Below are 21,120 nucleotides of genomic sequence, written 5' to 3'. Positions count from 1 at the left end.
GTGGCTCACACCTGTAATCCCAGCACTTTGGGAGGCTGAGGTGGGTGGATCACCTGAAGTCAGGAGTTGGAGACCAGCCTGGCCAACATCGCAAAATGCCATCTCTACTAAAAATATAAAAATTAGGCAGGCATGGTGGCGGGCACCTGTAATCCCAGCTACTCAGGAGGCTGAGGCAGGAGAATCGCTTGAACCCAGGAGGCAGAGGCTGCAGTGAGTCGAGATCACGTCACTGCACTCCAGCCTGGGTGACAGAGCAAGACTCTGTCTCAAAATAAATAAATAAATAAATAAATAAAAGATTTCTGAGATAAATTATAGTATCACATGCCACCTTTAAAGACTCAGGCTTTTTGAAAGTAAATATCCACTCGGAAATATTACTTCTGACCAATTACGACAGATTTTAGTCTTCATAGACTTCATATAATTACCAGAAAGATGTAAAATGTTGAAAACATTGTTAAAGCAAAATTTTGATACTGACTGTAGACAACTTTGCCTTTTAATATATTCTTTAAGGAAAAATGAGTGAGGAATGAGGATGATCTAGTCCTTTCAACTAATTTTTACCTTTCTTTCAATATCTGTTAGGGATTACTATACCAGGTCCCTATAAAATTTCTAGGCTTTACATTTATGTAAACCATCATACTGATAAACAAGTAATATATTATTAATATATTAAGTATACAAATGTTTTCAGCTTTAGTAGATGTTAAAAGACTTTTAGTCTTTTATGTAATATGCAATATTGATCAGTTGCTGAAAAGAGCAGAACCACAGTTTTGAACAGAACCTCATAAGGTTAGGCAGGTGGTTCCCCAAAGAGATAGCAAAATGACACAGACCTGCAAACATAAAGTTCAAAGTACCTGTGTGTTAATGGGGGAGGCCAAGACTGGAGGGAAGAGAAATTCTGCCAAAGCAGGGAGAAGCCTCCAACCCTGAGATGCAGAAGACCCTAATGCAGCTCAGGCTGTCTACTGAATGACAAGGTTATCATTTATTTCACAGTAGTCCCAAGCCCCGGACCTCACAGGACCACAGACTACACATAAAGAAAAAGTCTTTAAAGGTATTTTCTTTGTGTGATACATATACATACATATACATATTTTAAGATTCTGAAATATAATTCAAATAAAAGACTTTAATCTTCCAAATAAAGATGTGGTGCTACAATTATTTTTATGGAGTTACTCTTTTAAACTCTGAGCCCCTTTCCATATAGAAACTATGACACTGAGAATAAAGTCCAAACAGAAATGACTTTAGAGCTCTTGACACTCTGTCTCTAATCTACTCTTGTACTCTTGTGTTTTACAGAGCCTACACTTTGGCCTCATGGAAGCAAAGCCTACTGTTTTTCAAACATGCCTGTTGTCTTTGCTCAAGTTTTCCTGTATCTGGAATATCCTCCCAAGAACAGAAAATACCAATCTCTAACGCAAATCTTCTCTTATTTTTAAAGGCTCAGCTCAAATGCCACCTCCATAATTTCTTCCTCCTCTGAGGAGTTAGCCCCTCATAAAGTCTATTAGCCTCTGCATGATGATGATGGTGGTTGTGGTGAAGAAATTGAAAGAGAAATGTCATCAAAATATATTTAAATTCTCACTAATACAAAGATGAAAGAAACTATACTCCGTTAGACAGGCCACTACAAAGAAGAAAAATGTAGATCCTATTTATTTAAAAAATCTACTTAAGACATCCCACTTATGTGAACAAAGTATACATTTTGATTAATCCCATCTTTGGGGGTTGGAGGTTACAAGTATACCCACCATATCTTCAAATACAGCTTTCCATCAACAAATGAAAAGGAATATAAAAGAAGACAAAAGCTAATATACCTTAAATATAGCTATTATAGCAACTAACCTCTACAACAGGATAATTACAGTTAAGTTCAACTAGTCTCTCACTCCCAGAAGCTCTGGCTGTTGGTTCAGAAACCCTTCGTATTTATGGCCCTATTTGTCATATTGTAAGCCCAACCATTTCTGCTACTGGTATTGACTCCTATAACTTAGGAACCTGACCTCCAAAGGTTAGGGTGGGAAACATATCCTACAGTTCTCAAATCTAACTGGGCATCAAAATTACCTGCATAACTCAAGAAATATACAGATTCTCAGGACTCAAGCCCCAGACTTCCTTAAGTATAATAACTAAAAGTGGGGCCCAAGAACTCTATTTTATAAAAACAACCAAAAACCCGAAGACAAAAAAACAACCCTCTCTAGGTGATTGGAATGTTTGGAAAATGAGACTATGGGGCAGAGCCATGAGTAAGGAGGCTAAAGGAGGCGGTGAAATCCCTCTCCTCTCTTGGACTTAGCTTCTCTCTCCTACTTCTCTCCCAGCAAACAAACAGGCAGCAACTGGCAGGAAAGAGCAAAAGCTTTAGCAACAGTGGCTATAGAACTCTTCTCTTTAAAGTTCATCTTCCCTCCTCTACCATAAGGTCTGCTGCCTACCAACAAATCCTAGCCAAAGACAGCAAAACAGGGATGGGAGTTTGCCTTGAGAGGTGGTAGCCATGGCTTAGAGGAGCTGGAGACAATGTGAACTTCAAGACAGCAATGGCAGCCCTTTGAAATTTTTCATCTGCCTCAATTTATACCATTCTTTCCCCTAAAGATCAGAAAATACATAAAATTTAACCATTGGGAACAAGGGGAAAAAATGCAATCATTTTAAGAATGTAACTGGTAAGTGAGAAAATGGGAAGGAAAGTTTTCCTGTGGTACAAAAAATACTTTTTTAACATCCTGGCTAATACGGTGAAACCCCATCTCTACTAAAAATGCAAAAATTAACCGGGCGTGGTGGCGGGCGCCTCTAGTCCCAGCTGCTCGGGAGGCTGAGGCAGGAGAATGGAGTGAACCCTGGAGGCGGAGCTTGCAGTGAGCCAAGATTGGGCCACTGCCCTCCAGCCTGGGCGGCAGAGCGAGACTCCGTCTCAAAAAAAAAAAATTACTTTTTTAAACCTCCCAAGATGGCTACTGAAGAGACCTCAAGAAGTCACCTAATTCATCTCTGGGAAGACAAGACTACAGTTAAACTATCCAAGGAAGGCTACTCAAAAACATACTTCAGGGACTGAATTCCCACATAATTTAATTTCCTCACTGTCAAAAACATCACTTAATTATCAAGAAGCTCCCAAGATTGAAAACTAAGAACTGCACATTAAAAACTGCTTCCTCTTATGACAAAAATCTACACTGGCCAAAAAAGTTTTCAATTCACACGCAGAGTCTAAGCATACATTATTTTGTACGATTCCAGAATCTTGTTTACAGGCGTGTATTCCCTTCTGATTTTATTCAAAAGATTCTCTTTTCTTTTCCAAGTGTGCTTTCTAAATCTGAAGACAAAGTGTTCCTTTTCCCAGGCTCCTTCTTCCCTGGCCTCCATGTGATGAGGCACCCATGCGAGAAATAAAGGAGCTATAGGGCTCATAGTGGTCTTAGTTGTTAGTCTGTGAAAGGCTGAAGTTGCTAGCTGCATATGGATTAGAATTTTCCTGTTTACAATGGTTCCCTGCTCTATAGCAAGAGGAATAGGACTGACCACAGGTCACATGGTTTAGAAATCTTAGGCCATTTTTTACATTTTTCTAAACAACATGGCTTTAAGAGCCCAAGAGAGTTCTAAACCCTAAAAACTCTATACTTTTGGTAATAAAGAACTGGGCCCCAGGGAATAATTACTCAATTTTAAATGGCTGCCTCAATTGGAAGATTTTTAAAATAAATCCTGCTGATGGTTTCAAGGTAGTCTTAAAGGACTAGAGTTACCTCAAGAAAGCTATCAAAGACATGTGTCCTCAATTAAGTCTGAAATCTTTGTTTCTTCTAAATCAGATGTGTAAACTTGGCAAGTGACATCCATTTGTAAACAGCACATTATTCCTGGTGTAATGCACAATTACTCTCTTAATTTTACCATGAGATCCAGAGTTAGATACATGCATTTACCACCATATTACCTAAGTGTACAACATAAGAGCAGAGATTTTTGTTTGATTTGTTCATATGTGCAAATCATTAGCAATTAGTGAATGCTACACAATTAAATTATATACAAAAATGAGTTAATTTCTCTCATTCATTTAGATATAAGGTTCAACTATAAATACAGTGAAATATAAATAAGATATTATGCCCAAAAATGCAAATTCTAAATATTCCCATAGGGACAAAGTAATAATTATTGTGGGAATAACAACTTTAAATTTCCTAAGTTGTTATTGGATACAAATGGATACTTAACCTTTAAGGTGCAAAACCTTATATTGGAGTTCCAGTTTCCACATTTAGCCCTAAAGCACTGTAATCTAGAAACCATACAGTATCTTATTCTCTGAAGAAAGTTAGCCATTAAAAAACACCTTCATTTGGTTAGTTTCTGGACATAGTACTTCCTGTTTTTCTTCCTGGGGGGAAAAAAAAAAACCTAGAATCTCTGGAATCCATGCTACAAAATTTTAACTTACGTCTATACTTCAAGCAATTAAGGTTTCATATAAATCAGAAGACAAATCTAGTTAAAGTAGAATTCCAACTATAATGAGTGACATAATGGCAAAATTCCATTGTAGTTTTAAAAGATCTACTGTAACTAAAAACCACATTAGAACTTCAAGCATTTATGGATATATCTTCAAATTCATTCTCTCCATTGAATCATTCCTTCCCCTAAATGTACTTAAAATTTTTATAGTCATCTTTTCTAAGGTTCTTTAATTCTACAGAATGTGTGCTCTATTTGCTGCTTGATACTTTACACTAAAGGGCATCCCAAACACAGAAATATCTACAAACTCTGGATGTACATGTTCCATTAACGACATTTTAAACATGACAAGATGATAAGAAATCATTTCCTTGAATTTTATCCCATATCTAAGACTTACAGAATATTTTTTTTTCAGTCTCTCCTTTTACCCCTGGAGCTAGGGTGAAAAAAAAGAGAACAGGTATCAGTGTGGATGCTGCTAACATAAGCACACAGATATGCAAGTACTTGGCAGGAGGGAGAAAAGGGAAAGGACAAAAGAAATGACAGCAGGGAGAGGAGACTGGTCTTGCTGATTCATAAAATGCTTGGCTTAATGGGACATTTGGGCAGTGATATTATTTTGAAAACATTTATGCTAAAGCTTCTTTTGTAGTACATCAAATTAAGAAAAGGTCATATAGGTTGATGCAACTAAGTAAATTATATTACAAAGAACAAGTTACAAAACACAATAATGCAGATGTGGCCTACCCTATAAACTATCTCCATGTCAAACCCTGATACCTCTCTTTAGACAGATAATTTACGTAGTATTTCTGATGCACCATTATCCCATTACATTCTTATACAGTATGTTTTTTACTAGCTATTTGTCAGGTAAATGTCATTCAGATTTTTTAACCTATCTCATATACCTCATAATATATGAGATATTTAATGAAACCTCATAATAAAGGGTTATCTATATACCCTTTATTTTCTAAAATGTAATTTTTCAACATACAGCATCCATCAGGATATCTGGAATAAGACTTCAGTATGTTTCTCTTTATGAATTGCTTTTTAAACTTTATCTCCAACAGAATATTCTTAAACTGTTTAAAGTTACAGTCTTTTGAAAAATCTTGGCATGTATTTGTAGCGGTACCTCTGGAAAAAAGACTGGAAGCCTTCTTAATTTAAGAAATTTCTTCCTTCTGTTGCTCTACCAGCACCACCATCCCAACCCCCATTTATCACTCAGTACTAGGCACTCCAGGTCAGGAATGCAAAAAAAAAAAAAAAAAAAAAAAAAAAAAGAAAGAAAAGATGGGTGAGGGGTTGGTGGCAGTATTAGTAAAGACCACTAAAGCAAAAGCTAACTAGACCATAATAATTGTCGGGGGGAAAATAGCTAACACCACTAATCCAAATGTGTATAAACATAAAAACAAATACAGAATTTTCAAAACAGAAGACGATAAATTAATGAGAAAACAAACTGAGTTCAAGACTTCAGAGCAAGACAAATTATATCTAAATTACATCTAACCAAGAATAAAAACACATTGTCAATAGGAGCCTGGAAACACTGTCAGGGTTCCCCACCAGTCAAATGTAAAGACAGCAGAAAGACCCCAGCAGTTTACCACAAGAGCCTCTACTTGACGTTGCCCTGGTCAACATTTTTATCAACCACTTGGGATGGACTCAAAGGTATGATCAGTGAGGATAATAAGGAGACAACAGCCTGACAGGAACACTAATTCCCAGAGCAGATGAAAGGTTCAGAAGGATTCAGCAGGCAGAACAAGGAGCAGATATAAAATAATCCACAAAAGAAAAAATATAAAGCACTGCCAACGGCCAAAAAAATAAGCTGCCCATCTATAACATGAGGCCTTGCTTATGAGCAATCAATCCATGTGAACTCAAGTATGTCACAGACAGATGCTGTCTATAAAAGAAACCAATAACAACAAAAAATCAACTTAGGCTGTACTCATCAAATTACAGTTTTTAAACCTTCTTAGCATGCCCTGTGCTGCTCACATCCTATCTGAAGTATTATATGCTTTTCTGAGAATCACATTTTTAAAGTGGCAATGAAAAACTGGAACATTTCAGGAAAGCTAGCATAATTGTGAAGGGTCTGAAATCACATCAAAGAGGGAGGGAGGGCAGACAGAGCTTTTGCAGCATAACTGGAAAGAGAACTGACATAATTCTTGTTCAATATCTAAAGATTTGTCACATAAAACATGAAAAACACAGAATTAGGACTACAGGACGGCAAGGAATGCATACACTATGAAAAGCTACCTAATATTAAGTTGCTCAAAACTACCTTGAAAACCAACGGTTCCCCATCTCTAGAGTGGAAGCCAAGCAAAGGCTGAACACAGACAAATGGAGATGTAATGGCGACCTGTCAAGGCTGCTTCAAAGATCACGTCCATGCTCTTCAGGAAGGTTGCACAAAGCTACTTCCAACCCTGTGATTCCGTAATTCTGGAGATCATCTACACCCCTGAGTGTACAGGTAGGAAAACTAAAGCCAGATCTGCAAACTGCCTTGTTTAGTTATAATCATTAAACAGCAAAACCAGAACGAGAGGGCAGTTTTCCAGGGTCCCAGATTTGTGCTCTTTACTGTGTTCCAATCTTTTCACTCCAGGTATCAGTCCAACCTGACCAGGCCACCTACAGAGGAGGCATTTTCTTCTTACAAGTTCATTCAGACGTGGGAAGTAGAAATTGGAGAAACCAATTACAGTGTTTAGGACAAGAGATTTTGATTGTTTTTCATTTCTTTTTGTAATGTTCAAAGTTACTCAGATAGCCAAAGAAACACAAACCCTGAATGTACACTGATACTGTACATGTGTCCCCACTAAGAATTTAGCTCTGAGGGCTTTGTAACCAGAGGATTCTGGTCCCTCAGGAACACGAAGATGAAGCCTCACTGTGCTTAAACCTTCTGTCCAACTCAGTAGGTGTTGACAGATTGTGGAAAAGGCAAAAGAAGGTCTTATGTTTTCACCTCAGTCAAAAGACAGAGATGGAATCTATTCTGGTAAATAAAGAGGAGATTTCAGTGTGTGAGATAACTGGAATGCCAATTTTAGTAATTTTCTCAATGAAGTCACATATTAGGATTTAATCCATAATTAGACAAACTCAGTGTTTTCAAATAAAACACATTTTTCAAATAATAGACACTGATTATCTTAAAAAAAAAAAAAAAATACACAGCCAGGCGCAGTGGCTCTCACCTGTAATCCCAGCCCTTTGGGAGGCTGAGGCGGGCAGATCACCTGAGGTCAGGAGTTTGAAACCAGCCTGCCCAACATGGTGAAACCCCGTCTCTACTAAAAAAAATACAAGAATTAGCCTGGCGTGGTGGCATGTGTCTGTAGTCCAAGCTACTTGGGAGGCTGAGGCAGGAGAATCACTGAACCCAGGAGGCGGAAGTTGCAGTGAGCAGAGATCGCACCACTGCACTCCAGCCTGGGTGACAGAGCGAGACTGTCTCAAAAAAAAAAAAAAAAAAAAACTATACACAACTTGCTCTCCTTCAGCCCCCTGCACTACCATTCCGCCATAAGCTCAAGGTCATCCTTCCTTCTCTCACTAAAAAGCATCCTAATGACATCAGTATACAAATTCAGTTTGCTTCATAACTCAGAGAAATTTATTCTCAGAACTGAAATTATACAATGTTTACTTTAATCCTTTTAATCCTAAAAATCAAAATTGTAATGAACCTCTGCTAGGGCTAATTAGGTACCACAATACTGTGCTATGCACTTTTTAAGCATGTTGATAAATATTTTATTGAATTTTACAGATGAGGAAAAACGAGGTTCCAAGAGATTAAGTTACTTGCCCAGGGTCAAGAGTTACTAAGTGCTGGAACCAGGATTCAAATGCAGAACTTCAGGCTCCCAAATCTTAAACACTATACAACATTGCCTGGCTAGTTGCTCAAGGAGAGCTGATGCTATAAAGGCAGCAGTCCCCAACCTTTTCGGCACCAGGGACTGATTCATGAAAGCCAATTTTTCCATGAACTAGGGGTAGGGGGATAGTTTCAGGATGAAACTGTTCCACAGATCATCAGGTATTAGATTCTCATAAGGAGTGTGCAACCTAGATCCCTTGCATACACAGTACACAATAAGGTTCACCCTCCTATAAGAATCAGAATCTCTGCTGATCTGACAGGAAGCAGAGCTCAGGCAGTAATGCTCAATTGCCTGCCACTCACCTCCTGCTGTGTAGCCCAGTTCCTAAAACGCCAGGGACCTGTAGGGTTCCATGGCCCCGGGGGTTGGGGATCCCTGCTGTGAGACTCCACACAACAACTGGAACCACAGCAAGAGAGCAGGGCCCAAGATCACTTAAGGGTTTCACAGGTATCAGATGGCAAGAAGTCCCATTCTCTGAAATACTATTGAGATTCTGTTTTGCAACTAGAGGCTTACAGGGCAGCAGGGAAGACTAAGTATAGACATGAAAATGATATTCCTTTTGTTTTGAAGGTAAAGTGGGAAGTCTCTTAATAGTTACATTAATAGGTAAATTTCATTTCTTTCTGTGCTAGGCACTGGGACCAAACGCCTTTTCTGTTCCCTCTCAACGTGGATTAAGTAGATTTGGACCTTAAAGCCCATTCTCTACACTCGGAGTTAGTGAGCTAAAAAGGCAACAAGGACTCCATCCCCTTCAGAAGTCACTCACAACAAAAGATTTAATTCAAAATTTAGGTGGAGATTACTTCTATGCTAAAATTTTAGGAGTCATGTAACATTTTCCTTTAGTATGTTTGATTATAATTTTCAATGTGTGTGCTACTTTTGGAATTCTTTTAAAGGTTCATGTTTTTAAAACAAAGGAACCTGCCTCTTACAAAGAAGAAGAAGAAGTCACTCACAACAGCTTGGCTGTCACTGATGGGCTGTGCATGCCACAGTCCCTGGAGGACCCTACTGCAGGGCTGATGACTTCACAGCACGTGCAGACCAACAAAAACAAACTGCCATTTTTCTCCTGAAATGAGGATTTATAGTCATGATTGCCACCCCCTGGGGGCACTTCACTGACTCCCTAATATAACACTCAAGGTGAATCTGATTAAAATCAAATTTATCAGTGGTAAAATCCAATGTATTTAAATTTAAGAAAACTCATTTTGATTACATAAAAACGTTTGTATAAGATGTTTTAGATATATATACAGTATTACACATAACTGGGATAATGTTTTTGGGGGACAGGAAGGTACTGCCTGAACTAATTTAATGGTTTTTAGATTGAGTCTAAACCAATGTCCAAAATTGAAAAACCTGGTTATTTTGTACAACAAACAAATTCAGGCAAATATTGACAACATGGCAACAGAACTTAGTTCTAGTACCACATCTTACTGCTGAATATTGGGACAATCATGGGTAAGTCATTACCCTCTCTGAGAAGCAGTTCCCTACCTAACCTGTAAATTGGTAACAATCATTTTAAACTCTGTAAGGGCAAACAAATTTATTGTTATTACGTTTATAATACTCCTAAGAGAATAACTATGTCCACTTCAACAATTTAATAAGGAATATTTGGAAGACATTAGATGGATAATTCATTTAACTCCCCCTTCTCCCAAAAAAATCTGTGTTTTCTGTATATTTTTTATTTAGCAACAGGTAAAAATTTTAACCAAAAATTTAATTTTAAAATGTTTAATTAATTTTAAAGTGTAGATAACCCACCAACCTTGGTAAACTATTTAAACCAGGCCAATATGAATGAAACTAAAATATAACATTAGGCCACTGAAAAAAGAATCTGCCACCAACACTGCCATCTTACATTTGTTCAGAATTTCCACATTAAATACAGTGTTTTATTCACATTTGAATGAAAACATTCAATTCTCTTTTTTTTGAGACAGAGTCTCGCTCTGTCACCAGGCTGGAGTGCAGTGGCGCAATCTCGGCTCACTGCAACCTCCACCTCCCGGTTCAAGTGATTCTCCTGCCTCAGCCTCCTGAGTAGCTGGGGCTACAGGCGTGCACCACCACACCCAGCTAATTTTTGTATTTTTAGTAGAGACAGGGTTTCACCATGTTGGCCAGGATAGTCTCGATCTCTTGACCTTGTGATCTGCCTGCCTCAGCCTCCCAAAGTGCTGGGATTACAGGAGTGAGCCACTGTGCCTGGCCAAAAAATATTCAATTCTCAAAATAAATATGCATGGTCAGGAAGGTTACGTGTTGTTGGGATAATTTTACAAATGAGGAAGATGAAGGTGATAAAGAAAAGTAATAGATCCAAAGCCCACAGCTAGCAGTGCTGGTGTAAGTAGAAGCCAAACCCAGCCTTCTGGTTCACCCTGCCCAAGATCATGTCTGCCTCCAAACACCAGACTGTACTTTCCAATCTCGGTTTATCTGTAGACTTGTACAGAAGTACAAACTCTCCAGATCTTTTAGTTTCCAAGCAATATACTGATCTAATAAATGATTTAGAATGCCTTAAATCAATACCTCCCATTAAAAAAAAAAGTAGAGCTTAATAAAGTATTCAAAGTCAACAGCCCACTACACCCCCACCCACACTGAGTAAAGCAATTTTCTTTACTCCATCTAAATAATTTTGTAGGAAAATAAATTCTCTGAGAACACTCTAATATCAGATAACTAATGTAGTTCATGGCCTACTGTGGCTTACTTATAAAAACTTTGCTTAAAAGGTCAAGTGAATAGAATGTCTTAATTTATAAATTAGAAATTATAAATATTAATCTTTCCTGATATATCAAAAAGCAGCATAGAAATTTTTAACCAAGTGTTTTTCAATTTTTGAAATCCATTTTGTTTTAAACTCATGTTTTTAAAAAATCAGTTACTGAGCTATCATCATGTGTAAAGCCCTGTGCTCATTTAATCAATTAAACCATTGATTTTTATCTTAACTCTGATATTGCTTAACTCAGTATTCAAACATGACACCCTGATAGATCCATATCTGTGTACAGGTATGAATGGGGGGAAAAAAATCAATGCACAGCAAATGGCCTTTTTTTGCACTGCACAAAGACTGCTCTTACTCTTTACATAGCCTGCTATCTGTCCTCTCTTGGTCTGTCAGGCAAGACTGGGCAAGGACACACCCAGTGCCCCCCATCAACACACCTTTATACCTTCACCAAGTTGGACTACCTAGAGAAGTTGTCTTAGCACTGAGAAGTTACACAATCTGACTGAAATTGTGCCCCCTTTATTAAAGGATTCTTTCTGCTCACCTTCCAGGCCATGAGAGCACTGAAAGGAGGATGAGTTGCCTTATAAATGTACCCCCTTTGGCACTAATGCTTAACACATCCCCTAACTTATAAAAGTGATTTTATAACTCCCCAAAATGAGCACAATGGGCTTTCATTTGTTCATCATGACTGTGCCCATAAATCAAAGCACAGAGCTAATTAAAGCCTCATGAAGGCAGTCTTCGGTCCACAGAGGATCAAGTTCAACTCCTCATCATGGCACACAAGGTCCACTATGGTCTGACCTGCCTCTGCCATCTCCTCTCCTGCACCACCCTCCTCTAACACTTAGTACCCCCTGTAGCAGCTGTGCAGAATCTGAATTGGAAACAGGGGATAACTGTTTCACACTCCCACATTTTTGCACAAGCTTTACTTGCTGCCTAGAATGCCTTTCCATACCCCCTCCTCTGGCCAACCATCTGTAAGCCCTCCTAACAGTATTTACCTTGTTAATTCCTTTCATTTGCCATTACTGAATCCAAGTGTCCCTTTCTCTTTTGGACAACTTCACAGATCCCCAGGAAGAACTGGTAATTCCCCCCTCATATATACCATATACACCATTCAGAGGGTACTTAACATGAGTCATCTTACTTTCCACCCAGTGAGCCCCAAGAAGATGGGGAAAAGGTCTGAGTCAGCTCTGAATTCCCAGGACTCACCCAGTGCTGGTATAAATCAAACAGTCAATACTGGAGGAAGAATTAATATTGCTTAGCAGGCCAGGGAATTCTTCCCATGCTGGGGATACCAGGGTGCAAGCAGTCAGGACTTGGCTGAGTCTTCACTCCCAGCCCTGGAGAAGACACTGCCTGACAGCCCAGGGCACATGTCCAGAGACAAGGGCACACTCTCCCAAAAAGGAGCACTCCAAGTGGGATGTGCCAGACAAGGAGGGAGTGAGGAGGCAGACACTGCACTAGTACTTCCTGGGAGTACTGGTGCAACCTAAAGGATGGGAATTTTCTTTTAATCATAAGAGCTTGCCTTTTAACTCCATTTATATGGCTTTGTCTCCTATATTCATCAATAAATGGCTGCTCTGTAATAGAAAAAATTTAATCAAACAGAGCATCAATATAAATATTCCCCAAACTAAAACAAAGTCCTTACCTATGCAAAATTCAACCAGCCAACAATGTTCCTATCCTACCCCTAGCACTAGAACACTCCACATACTTTGACTCAGGGGTTGTTTGCTTCTATTTTATACATCATATAATGAGGTTGGTTATATTGTTTCCAAGCCTCCTGTAGATTAAAAGCCGCATATTTGGAAAAGACGTAAAGACGACAAAAAATTTACAAAAAACCAGACCCAAGAACCCTCAAGTCTAGCAATCTGAATGATTTTTGCCCTACTGGATGCACAGTACATTCCATCTAAAAGTAGGAGTTTCACTCTGTCACCCAGGCTGGAGTGCAATGGCGCGATCTTGGCTCACTGCAACCTCCGCCCCCCAGGTTCAAGTGATTCTCCTGCCTCAGCATCCTGAGCAGCTGGGATTACAGACATGCGCCACCACGCCCGGCCTAAAAGTAGGTTTTTAAAGGCACAAATTATCAGCTTTCTGGGAGTGATGACTATAAAAAATTAAACATTTCTCAATATATTCCTATAAAGCATAACTATATGTAAAATAAAATTATATAAGCAATTCTACTTCTAGAAATTTGCCCTCAGAATGTAAGTGGGCAAGATGAATACACCAATATGTTTATTGTAGAATTGTTCATAATAGTGAAAAACTAAATACCTATTAAAAAGATATTGAGAAGCCGGGTGCAGTGGCTCACGCCTGTGGTCCCAGCACTTTGGGAGGCCAAGGCGGGTGGATCATGAGGTCAGGAGTTTGAGACCAGCCTGACCAGTGTGGTGAAACCCCGTCTCTACTAAAAATACAAAAAAAAAAAATTAGTCACGAGTGGTGGCATGCGCCTGTAGTCCCAGCTACTAGGGAGGGCTGAGACAGGAGAATTGCTTCAACCCGGGAGGTGGAGGTTGCAGTGAGCCGAGATCGCACCACTGCACTCCAGCCTGGGTGACAGAGCGAGACTCCATCTCAAAATAAATAAATAAATAAATAAAAATAAAAATAAAAAGGTATTGAGAAAGATTATATATAGATATACATATATATATGTATATATATATGAACACAACATGGCCATTTTAGATCATATTCATTAACATGGGAAAAGAGCCAAAGTATTGAGTTAAAAAATAAAGGCTGATGGGCCGGGCGCGGTGGCTCACGCCTGTAATCCCAGTACTTTAGGAGGCCGTGGTGGGCAGATCACCTGAGGTTGGGAGTTCGAGACCAGCCTGACCAACATGGAGAAACCCTGTCTCTACTAAAAATACAAAATTAGCGGGGGGTGGTGTGACGCATGCTTGTAATCCCGGCTACTCAGGAGGCTGAGGCAGGAGAATCACTTGAATCTGGGAGGCGGAGGTTGCAGTGAGCTGGGATTGCGCCATTGTACTCCAGCCTGGGTAAAAACACCGAAACTCCATCTCAATATAAATAAATAAATAAATAAATAAATAAAGGCTGGTAAACAGAATGTGAAGTTATACAACTTCACTCACATTATATCATGAGAGTGACACGTGTGTATGTTTTGGTATGTGCATGTGAGCGCACATGCGTGCATATTATCAAACTGTTAAGAGTGACAACTCCTGTCTCACCAAACTGTTAACCGTGATTTTTGCTTCTTCACAATTTTCTGTGTTGTCTGAATTCCCTATAGAAAGATAGATTTTCATATAATCATTTAAAAAAAATTTTAAAGACATACTCCAGAACAGGCATATTCATCACAAACACTACTTTACAGGATAAAAGATACAGGAGAAAAAGGTATATAGATGCATGTCTGTAGCCAGTTTGGATGCAACTACCATGTGTTGCTTTCCATCTTTCTCCAATACTACTGGAGAAATCAGCAGAAAGCTATAGACTCATCACTGCAAATTCATCAACACTACTAGAAAACACAACATTGAAAGTTAGAGTATCTATACATAAAGATATCTCACATAACACTCCAGTCACCCTATCAATGTCACAGTTTTCTTAGTTCTGTCTGGAAGAAGTACTTCATCAAATTTTCAATGTCGAAACACGAATGCATGTCAATCTATGAGGGAAATACAATGTTGAAGGAAAATATACGCAAAATGAAGGTAGACCCGTAAAACCCCACTGGATGGCAAAGAGGATCCCTGGCTCGAAAAGTTTTGAAAATACCATTTTTTGCTCTACCGGCAGGATTTGATGGCATGATGTCTCACAGAAGGTTCTCCGCTCCCAGACATGGGTCCCTCGGCTTCCTGCCTCAGCAGCGCAGCAGGAAGCATCATGGGAAGGTGAAGAGCTTTCTTAAGGATGACCCTTCCAAGCTGGTCCACCTCACAGCCTTCCTGGGATACAAGGCTGGCATGACCAACATCGTGCAGGAAGTCGACAGGCCAGGATCCAAGGTGAACAAGAAGGAAGTGTTAGAGTCTGTGACCATTGTGGAGAGACCACCCATGGTGGTTGTGGGCATTGTGGGCTACATGGAAACCCCTCAAGGCCTCCAGACCTTCAAGACCGTCTTCGCTGAGCACATCAGCGATGCGTGCAAGAGACATTTCTATAAAAACTGGCATAAATCTAAGAAAAACGCCTTTACCAAGTACTGCAAGAAATGTCAGGATGAGGATGGCAAGAAGCAGCTGGAGAAGGACTTCAGCAGCATGAAGAAGTACCGCCAAGTCATCTGCATCATTGCCTACACTCAGATGTGCCTGCTTCCTCTGCACCAGAAGAAGGCCCACCTGATGGAGATCCAGGTAAAGGGAGGCACCATGGCCAAGAAGCTGGACTGGGCCCACGAGAGGCTCGAGCAGCAGGTACCTGTGAACCAAGTGTTTGAACAGGACGAGATGATCGACATCATCGGGTTGACCAAGGGCAACGGCTACAAAGGGGTCACCAGTCGTTGGCACACCAAGAAGCTGCCCCGCAAGACCCATCGAGGCCTGTGCAAGGTGGCTTGTATTGGGGCACAGCATCCTGCCCCTGTGGCCTTCCCTGTGGCCTTCCCTGTGGCACGCGTTTGGCAGAAAGGCTACCGTCACTGCACTGATATCAAGAAGAAGATCTATAAGGTCAGCCAGGGACACTTTATCAAGGACAGCAAACTGATCAAGAACAATGCCTCCACTGACTATGACCTGTCTGACAAGCCACCCTCTGGGGGCCTTTGTCCACTATGGTGAAGTGACCAATGACTTTGTCATGCTGAAAGACTGTGTGGTGGACACCAAGAAGCAAGTGCTCGCCCTTCACAAGTCCTTGCCAGTGCCAACCAAACGGCAGGTTCTGGAGAAGATTGACCTTAAGTTCATTGACACCACCTCCAAGTTTGGCCATGGCTGCTTCCAGACCATGGAGGAGAAGACAGCATTCATGGCACCACTCAAGAAAGACCGAATTGCAAAGGAAGAAGGAGTTTAATGCCAGGAACAGTTTTTGCAGCTGGTGGGGTCTTAAAAGTTATTTTCCACTGGAAAAAAAAATACCATTTTTGAGATTCTGACAATGCTCATTCACAAAAGTTTTAACTTTTGTAGGCTCTCCAGAGCAAGGGGCAAATTCAAGGAGGAACGGGAAAGACAGCACAAGCAAATAAGAACTTACATTTTCACTTTAAAAATATTTTGGAAAACACTAAAAATATTTCTGTCACAGATTCAAATTTAACATTGGAGGAATAAAGTATCTGAAGGTATCTAATCTTTAAAAATTCTGATTTGAGTGCAATGCTAGTTACATTATTTCTGAATTCTAGTAATTTTATTCCTTATAAAAGGCACAAGAGGATTAAAAAATATGAGTTAATTACAGCAACCTTCTTAGTCAAAATAAATAGCACAGAAAAAAATGAACTTTAAAAAACAAATATGGTAGATTACTCTGAAATGTCACAGTATCATTACAGCAGACTAGCTGCCCATGAATACTTTTGCAAAGGTGGGATGTATACATAGACAGGCAGACTGGCTGGCAGGCAGATAGGCAGGCAGGCTGACAGAGAAAAGGAAAGGAGATATGGAATGAAGATGAAGAAAGGGACTCTACAGCAAATGGAAAAAAAGAAAGAAAAATTCTATTCTGTCTCATGCTGCAGATGCCCTCAGGAAATGTCATTAATGACATGTTCTCATTACAGAAATTCCCTAGATTGGTCAGAGAACTTGCTTTTTTTATTCCCAGATCAAAAACTACATGCACTCTTTTGTACATCAAGGCTCATGCATATACAGCACGTGGCTAAGAAATTATTCTCTGCCCAGCATGTCCTCATCAAGATATATCTGTGGCCTGCTGTAACCTCTACTGACAACACTGACAGTTGCACAGGAAGACCAACACAAAGACAGAGCAAACAGACATAGAACAGACAATAAATCTGTCAAAATTGTATTCTGAGATTCAAGATTTTTTGGTCCACGTGATAATTTCCAAATGCATTTAGACCTTGAATCACTGAAGACTTTCTCGCTTTCCCAGCTTTTCTGTCAAGCTGCAGGATTCTTTTTTTTTTTTTTTTTTTTTGCACTGTCGCCTGGGCTCATGTTCAGTGGTGCAATCTCGGCTGGCTGCAACCTCCACCTCCCAGGTTCAAGCAATTCTCCTGCCTCAGCCTCCCGAGTATCCAGGATTACAGGCACCCACCACCATGCCCAGCTAATTTTTTGTATTTTTAATAGAGACAGGGTTTCACCATGTTAGCCAGGATGGTCTCGAACTCCTGACCTCGTGATCCGCCTGCCTCAGCCTCCCAAAGTGTTAGGATTACAGGCGTGAGCCACCGCACCCGGCCAAGCTGCAGGATTCTTAAAGCTTCAAGAAAAGTACAGTATATTTGTACTTCAGGATACAAATGTGGTACCATGAAAACAAGTCTCTGGTCAGAGAGCACCTTCCTAAAAAGATAAGCCCCAACTAGGTGAGAGGAAGCCCTATAGAGTGCCCTCAAAGGTGAAAGAACAAACCAAGATTCCACTGACACGTGGTAACTTTCAGCATTTTTCATCTCTTCTCTCATTTCTTCTCCCCGAATGAGTTTGCAGGTATGTGTCCCGGTACATCAAAATGCATTTACAGATCTTTTAAGTTACAAAGAATAAAGAAACACTGATCTAGAATATTTGAAAACCACATTAAAGGCAAAGTCCTTCTGATGACTAACGAACTAAGTGCAAAATTCCCCAATTTTATCAAATTTTCAAATTTCATAATTGTTCCTACTTCAAACAATGGATGCAAACAGAATGGATCTCCATTTTAAGGTTTCCTTGCAGCAAAATGCCCAAAGCCACAATTCTGATCCAAGAAAACTCAAAGCTCTCAGTCACTACACAGCAAAGCAGTTAAGAGTATAGATATTTTTGAGCCACTGTGTGTTCAAATACTAGCTCTGCCATTTATTAGTTGTGTGGCCAAAGCCATATTACTTGATATCTGTGCCTTGGTTTATCTCTCACATGGTTGTTGGAAGTTTTAAATAAATTAATACATGTAAAGCCTTTATAACAGTATGTGGCACTTGATGTAAGTCTTTTCAAGGTTTTTTAAGAACTTAGCTCAAGCAAGGTTTTGAAATATGAACTGTTCCAACTTCCAAGAGGAAAAGGAGAAAGTAGAGATGGTTTTATAGGGTTTTTGTTTTGTTTTTCAAAGGATAGCTTTGACAGGCCACTAATTCAAACAATTTTAAATACACTTGTAGTGTTTAATGTGTTAAGTGCTTTGCCTTACAGTTCTAGAGTATAGACTTTTACAAACACACAATTGATTTAAAAAGCAGCACTTAGCCAGGTGCGGTGGCTCATGCCTGTGATCCCAGCACTTTGGGAGACTGAGGTGGGTGAATCACATGAGGCCAGGAGTTTGAGACCAGTCTGGCCAACATGATGAAACCCCATCTTTACTAAAAATACAAAAATTAGCTGGGCATGGTGGTGGGTGTCTGTAATCCCAGCTACTCAGGAGACTGAGGCATGAGAATCACTTGAGCCCGAGAGGCAGAGGTTGCAGTGAGCAGAGTTCATGCCACTGCACTCCAGCCTGAGCAACAGAGCAAGACTCCATCTCACCAAAAAAAAAAAAAAAAAAAAAAAAAAAAAAGAGAGAGAGAAAGGGTAAAATATCACTTCTGTAAAACTTAGGTAGTAGGAACTTAGGTAGGTGGTGCTTTCCCCGCCACCCCCCCACCCCCAAAAGAGGGAGTCTTGCTCTGTCACCCAGGCTGGAGTGCAGTGGCATGATCTCGGCTCACTGCAACCTCCACCTCCTGGGTTCAAGCAATTCTCCTGCCTCACTCTCCCGAGTAGCTGGGATTACAGGGATGCGCCACCATGCTCAGCTAATTTTTTCTTATATTTTTAGTAGAGACAGGGTTTCATCATGTTACCCAGGCTGGTCTCAAATTCCTGACCTCAGGTGATCTGCCCGCCTCGGCCTCCCAAAGTGCTGGAATTACAAGCATGAGCCACTGTGCCTAACCTAATTTTGTATTTTTAGTAGAGGCAGAGTTTCGCCAAGTTGGCAATCCTCCTACCTCAGCCTCCCAACTAGCTGAGACCACAGGTGCATGCCACCACACCTGGCTAACTTTTTTGTATTTTTTGTACAGATGAGGTTTCACCACATTGCCCAGGCTGGTCTCGAACTCCTGAGCTCAAGCAATCCACCTGCCTCAGCCTCCCACAGTGCTGGGATTAAAGGCATGGGCCATCACGCGTGGCCCTTTTTCTCAATTTCTTACATTTGAAATATCCCATTATTTTATTTAGTGCAGGGGTGATAATTAAAATAATCATAAGTTTCATCAGCATGAGATATGGAAGAGAACATGGAATGGACACAACCCTAGTTTTCAGGCAACTTATATAAATATGCTGTTTGGTTGGGGCAGCCAATTTACTCTATCTTATTACTGATATTACCCATTTGCTGACTAGGGGAAAGTGTAGATTTCTCCCAAAAGCAGATGGCCAATCTACCATAGAAAGCTATTTTCTGACATAAGCAACTACCAGCAGAGAAGTAAACTCTCAATAATCAGAACAAGTCCTTTTGAACTATATATAGTGCTCATTATCAATATCATAAATAATACAACAAAAGGCAAAGCCTCCCTTGAAAACAGTCTTAACAACTAAAGATAAAGGAACTGGCCCATAAATGAGTGAGTTGGTAGAGGGCATTTGGCAGGAGCACGTGGATAAAGAGCCTCAAAAATAAAATGAGAGCTAGTAATGTTCTCTGAGACAGCAAACTGTTCAAAAGTATGAAAAACATCTTTAAAACCCACACAAAGAGATTTTTAAAACAGGAAAATCTATTAACCCACACGTTGTTGGGTTATTTTTCTTAAGTACACACGTTTTGGAAACTTCAGAATCTCTAAATATATTCCTGATTAGCAACACTCAAGTTTCCAGCTGCCTTTACATTTGTTCACTTTGTGAAAGCCCTAATTCTACCAAAGTCCTTTGTCCTACACAAATGCCAGCTCAGCTCACCTTACTAGAAAGGCTCTTCTGGTTTTGTCAGCTGTGCCCATGATAAGCAGCTGGGGAGTATGGAAAAACCATTAACCATTGACTGAAAAAGAGGGTAGCCACGGAGTTTCACCATTTGTTGCAGAAGTGGTTATAAAAAAAATGTAAATCAAAAAATGAAATTAAAAAGACTATTCATTGCTCCACACCTGCTCCAAAAAGCTTTGCAATCACCAATCCATGTAAAACAGCCACAGCCCAATTAAAGGAAGCATTAATCCTTGTTTAAACAGAGAGAGAAAAAAACTAACAAGGTACAAAGCAAAGGCAAATCACTCAGGGCAAATAACTCAGAAGCAGGAAGAGAAATGTCCACAGATGCACTGGGGATAAACCAAAGGTCTTTCTGAGGTCTGTGTTTCCCCGATGTAGCACTCTAAATGTATGGCATATCCAGGGCAGAGAAACATCCATTTGGAATGTATGCAGGAGAGCTTTTTACAACTTCAAAGCATTGAAATGTGTTCCTAATTAGTATGCAATATATGAAAACCAAATGCAGATTAGGCCTCAAATATTTCCCATCTTTAGCATAGTCCAATTGCTGGGCAACAGTGCCACTGTTTCCATTCCCTCCTATGCCTACCTGTGCCCACCACCCCAAGAAGTGTGGCTATTGGGAGGGCTCTCCCCTAAGCCTGTGCAAGAACACCAC

General features: G+C 40.0%; 2 protein-coding genes across 2 annotated transcripts in view; one reads left to right on the top strand and one right to left on the bottom strand.

Annotated features, from left to right (window-relative positions):
- The window catches only part of ZSWIM6 (zinc finger SWIM-type containing 6), a 213,126-nt gene that overhangs the window by 137,182 nt on the left and 54,824 nt on the right, over positions 1–21,120 (bottom strand). The gene's annotated exons all lie outside the window — the stretch shown is intronic.
- On the top strand, positions 15,119–16,377 carry LOC129036362 (large ribosomal subunit protein uL3-like). Its single transcript, XM_054487361.2, is given in 2 exon segments — positions 15,119–16,078; positions 16,080–16,377. Coding segments are annotated over 2 exon segments (1,221 nt in total). The 5' UTR covers positions 15,119–15,128; the 3' UTR covers positions 16,351–16,377.

Source organism: Pongo pygmaeus, chromosome 4 (genome assembly GCF_028885625.2).
Source record: "Pongo pygmaeus isolate AG05252 chromosome 4, NHGRI_mPonPyg2-v2.0_pri, whole genome shotgun sequence".
NCBI lineage: Eukaryota > Metazoa > Chordata > Mammalia > Primates > Hominidae > Pongo > Pongo pygmaeus.
Note: the sequence above shows the minus strand (reverse complement) of the source record. Positions and strands in the feature narration are given on the sequence as shown.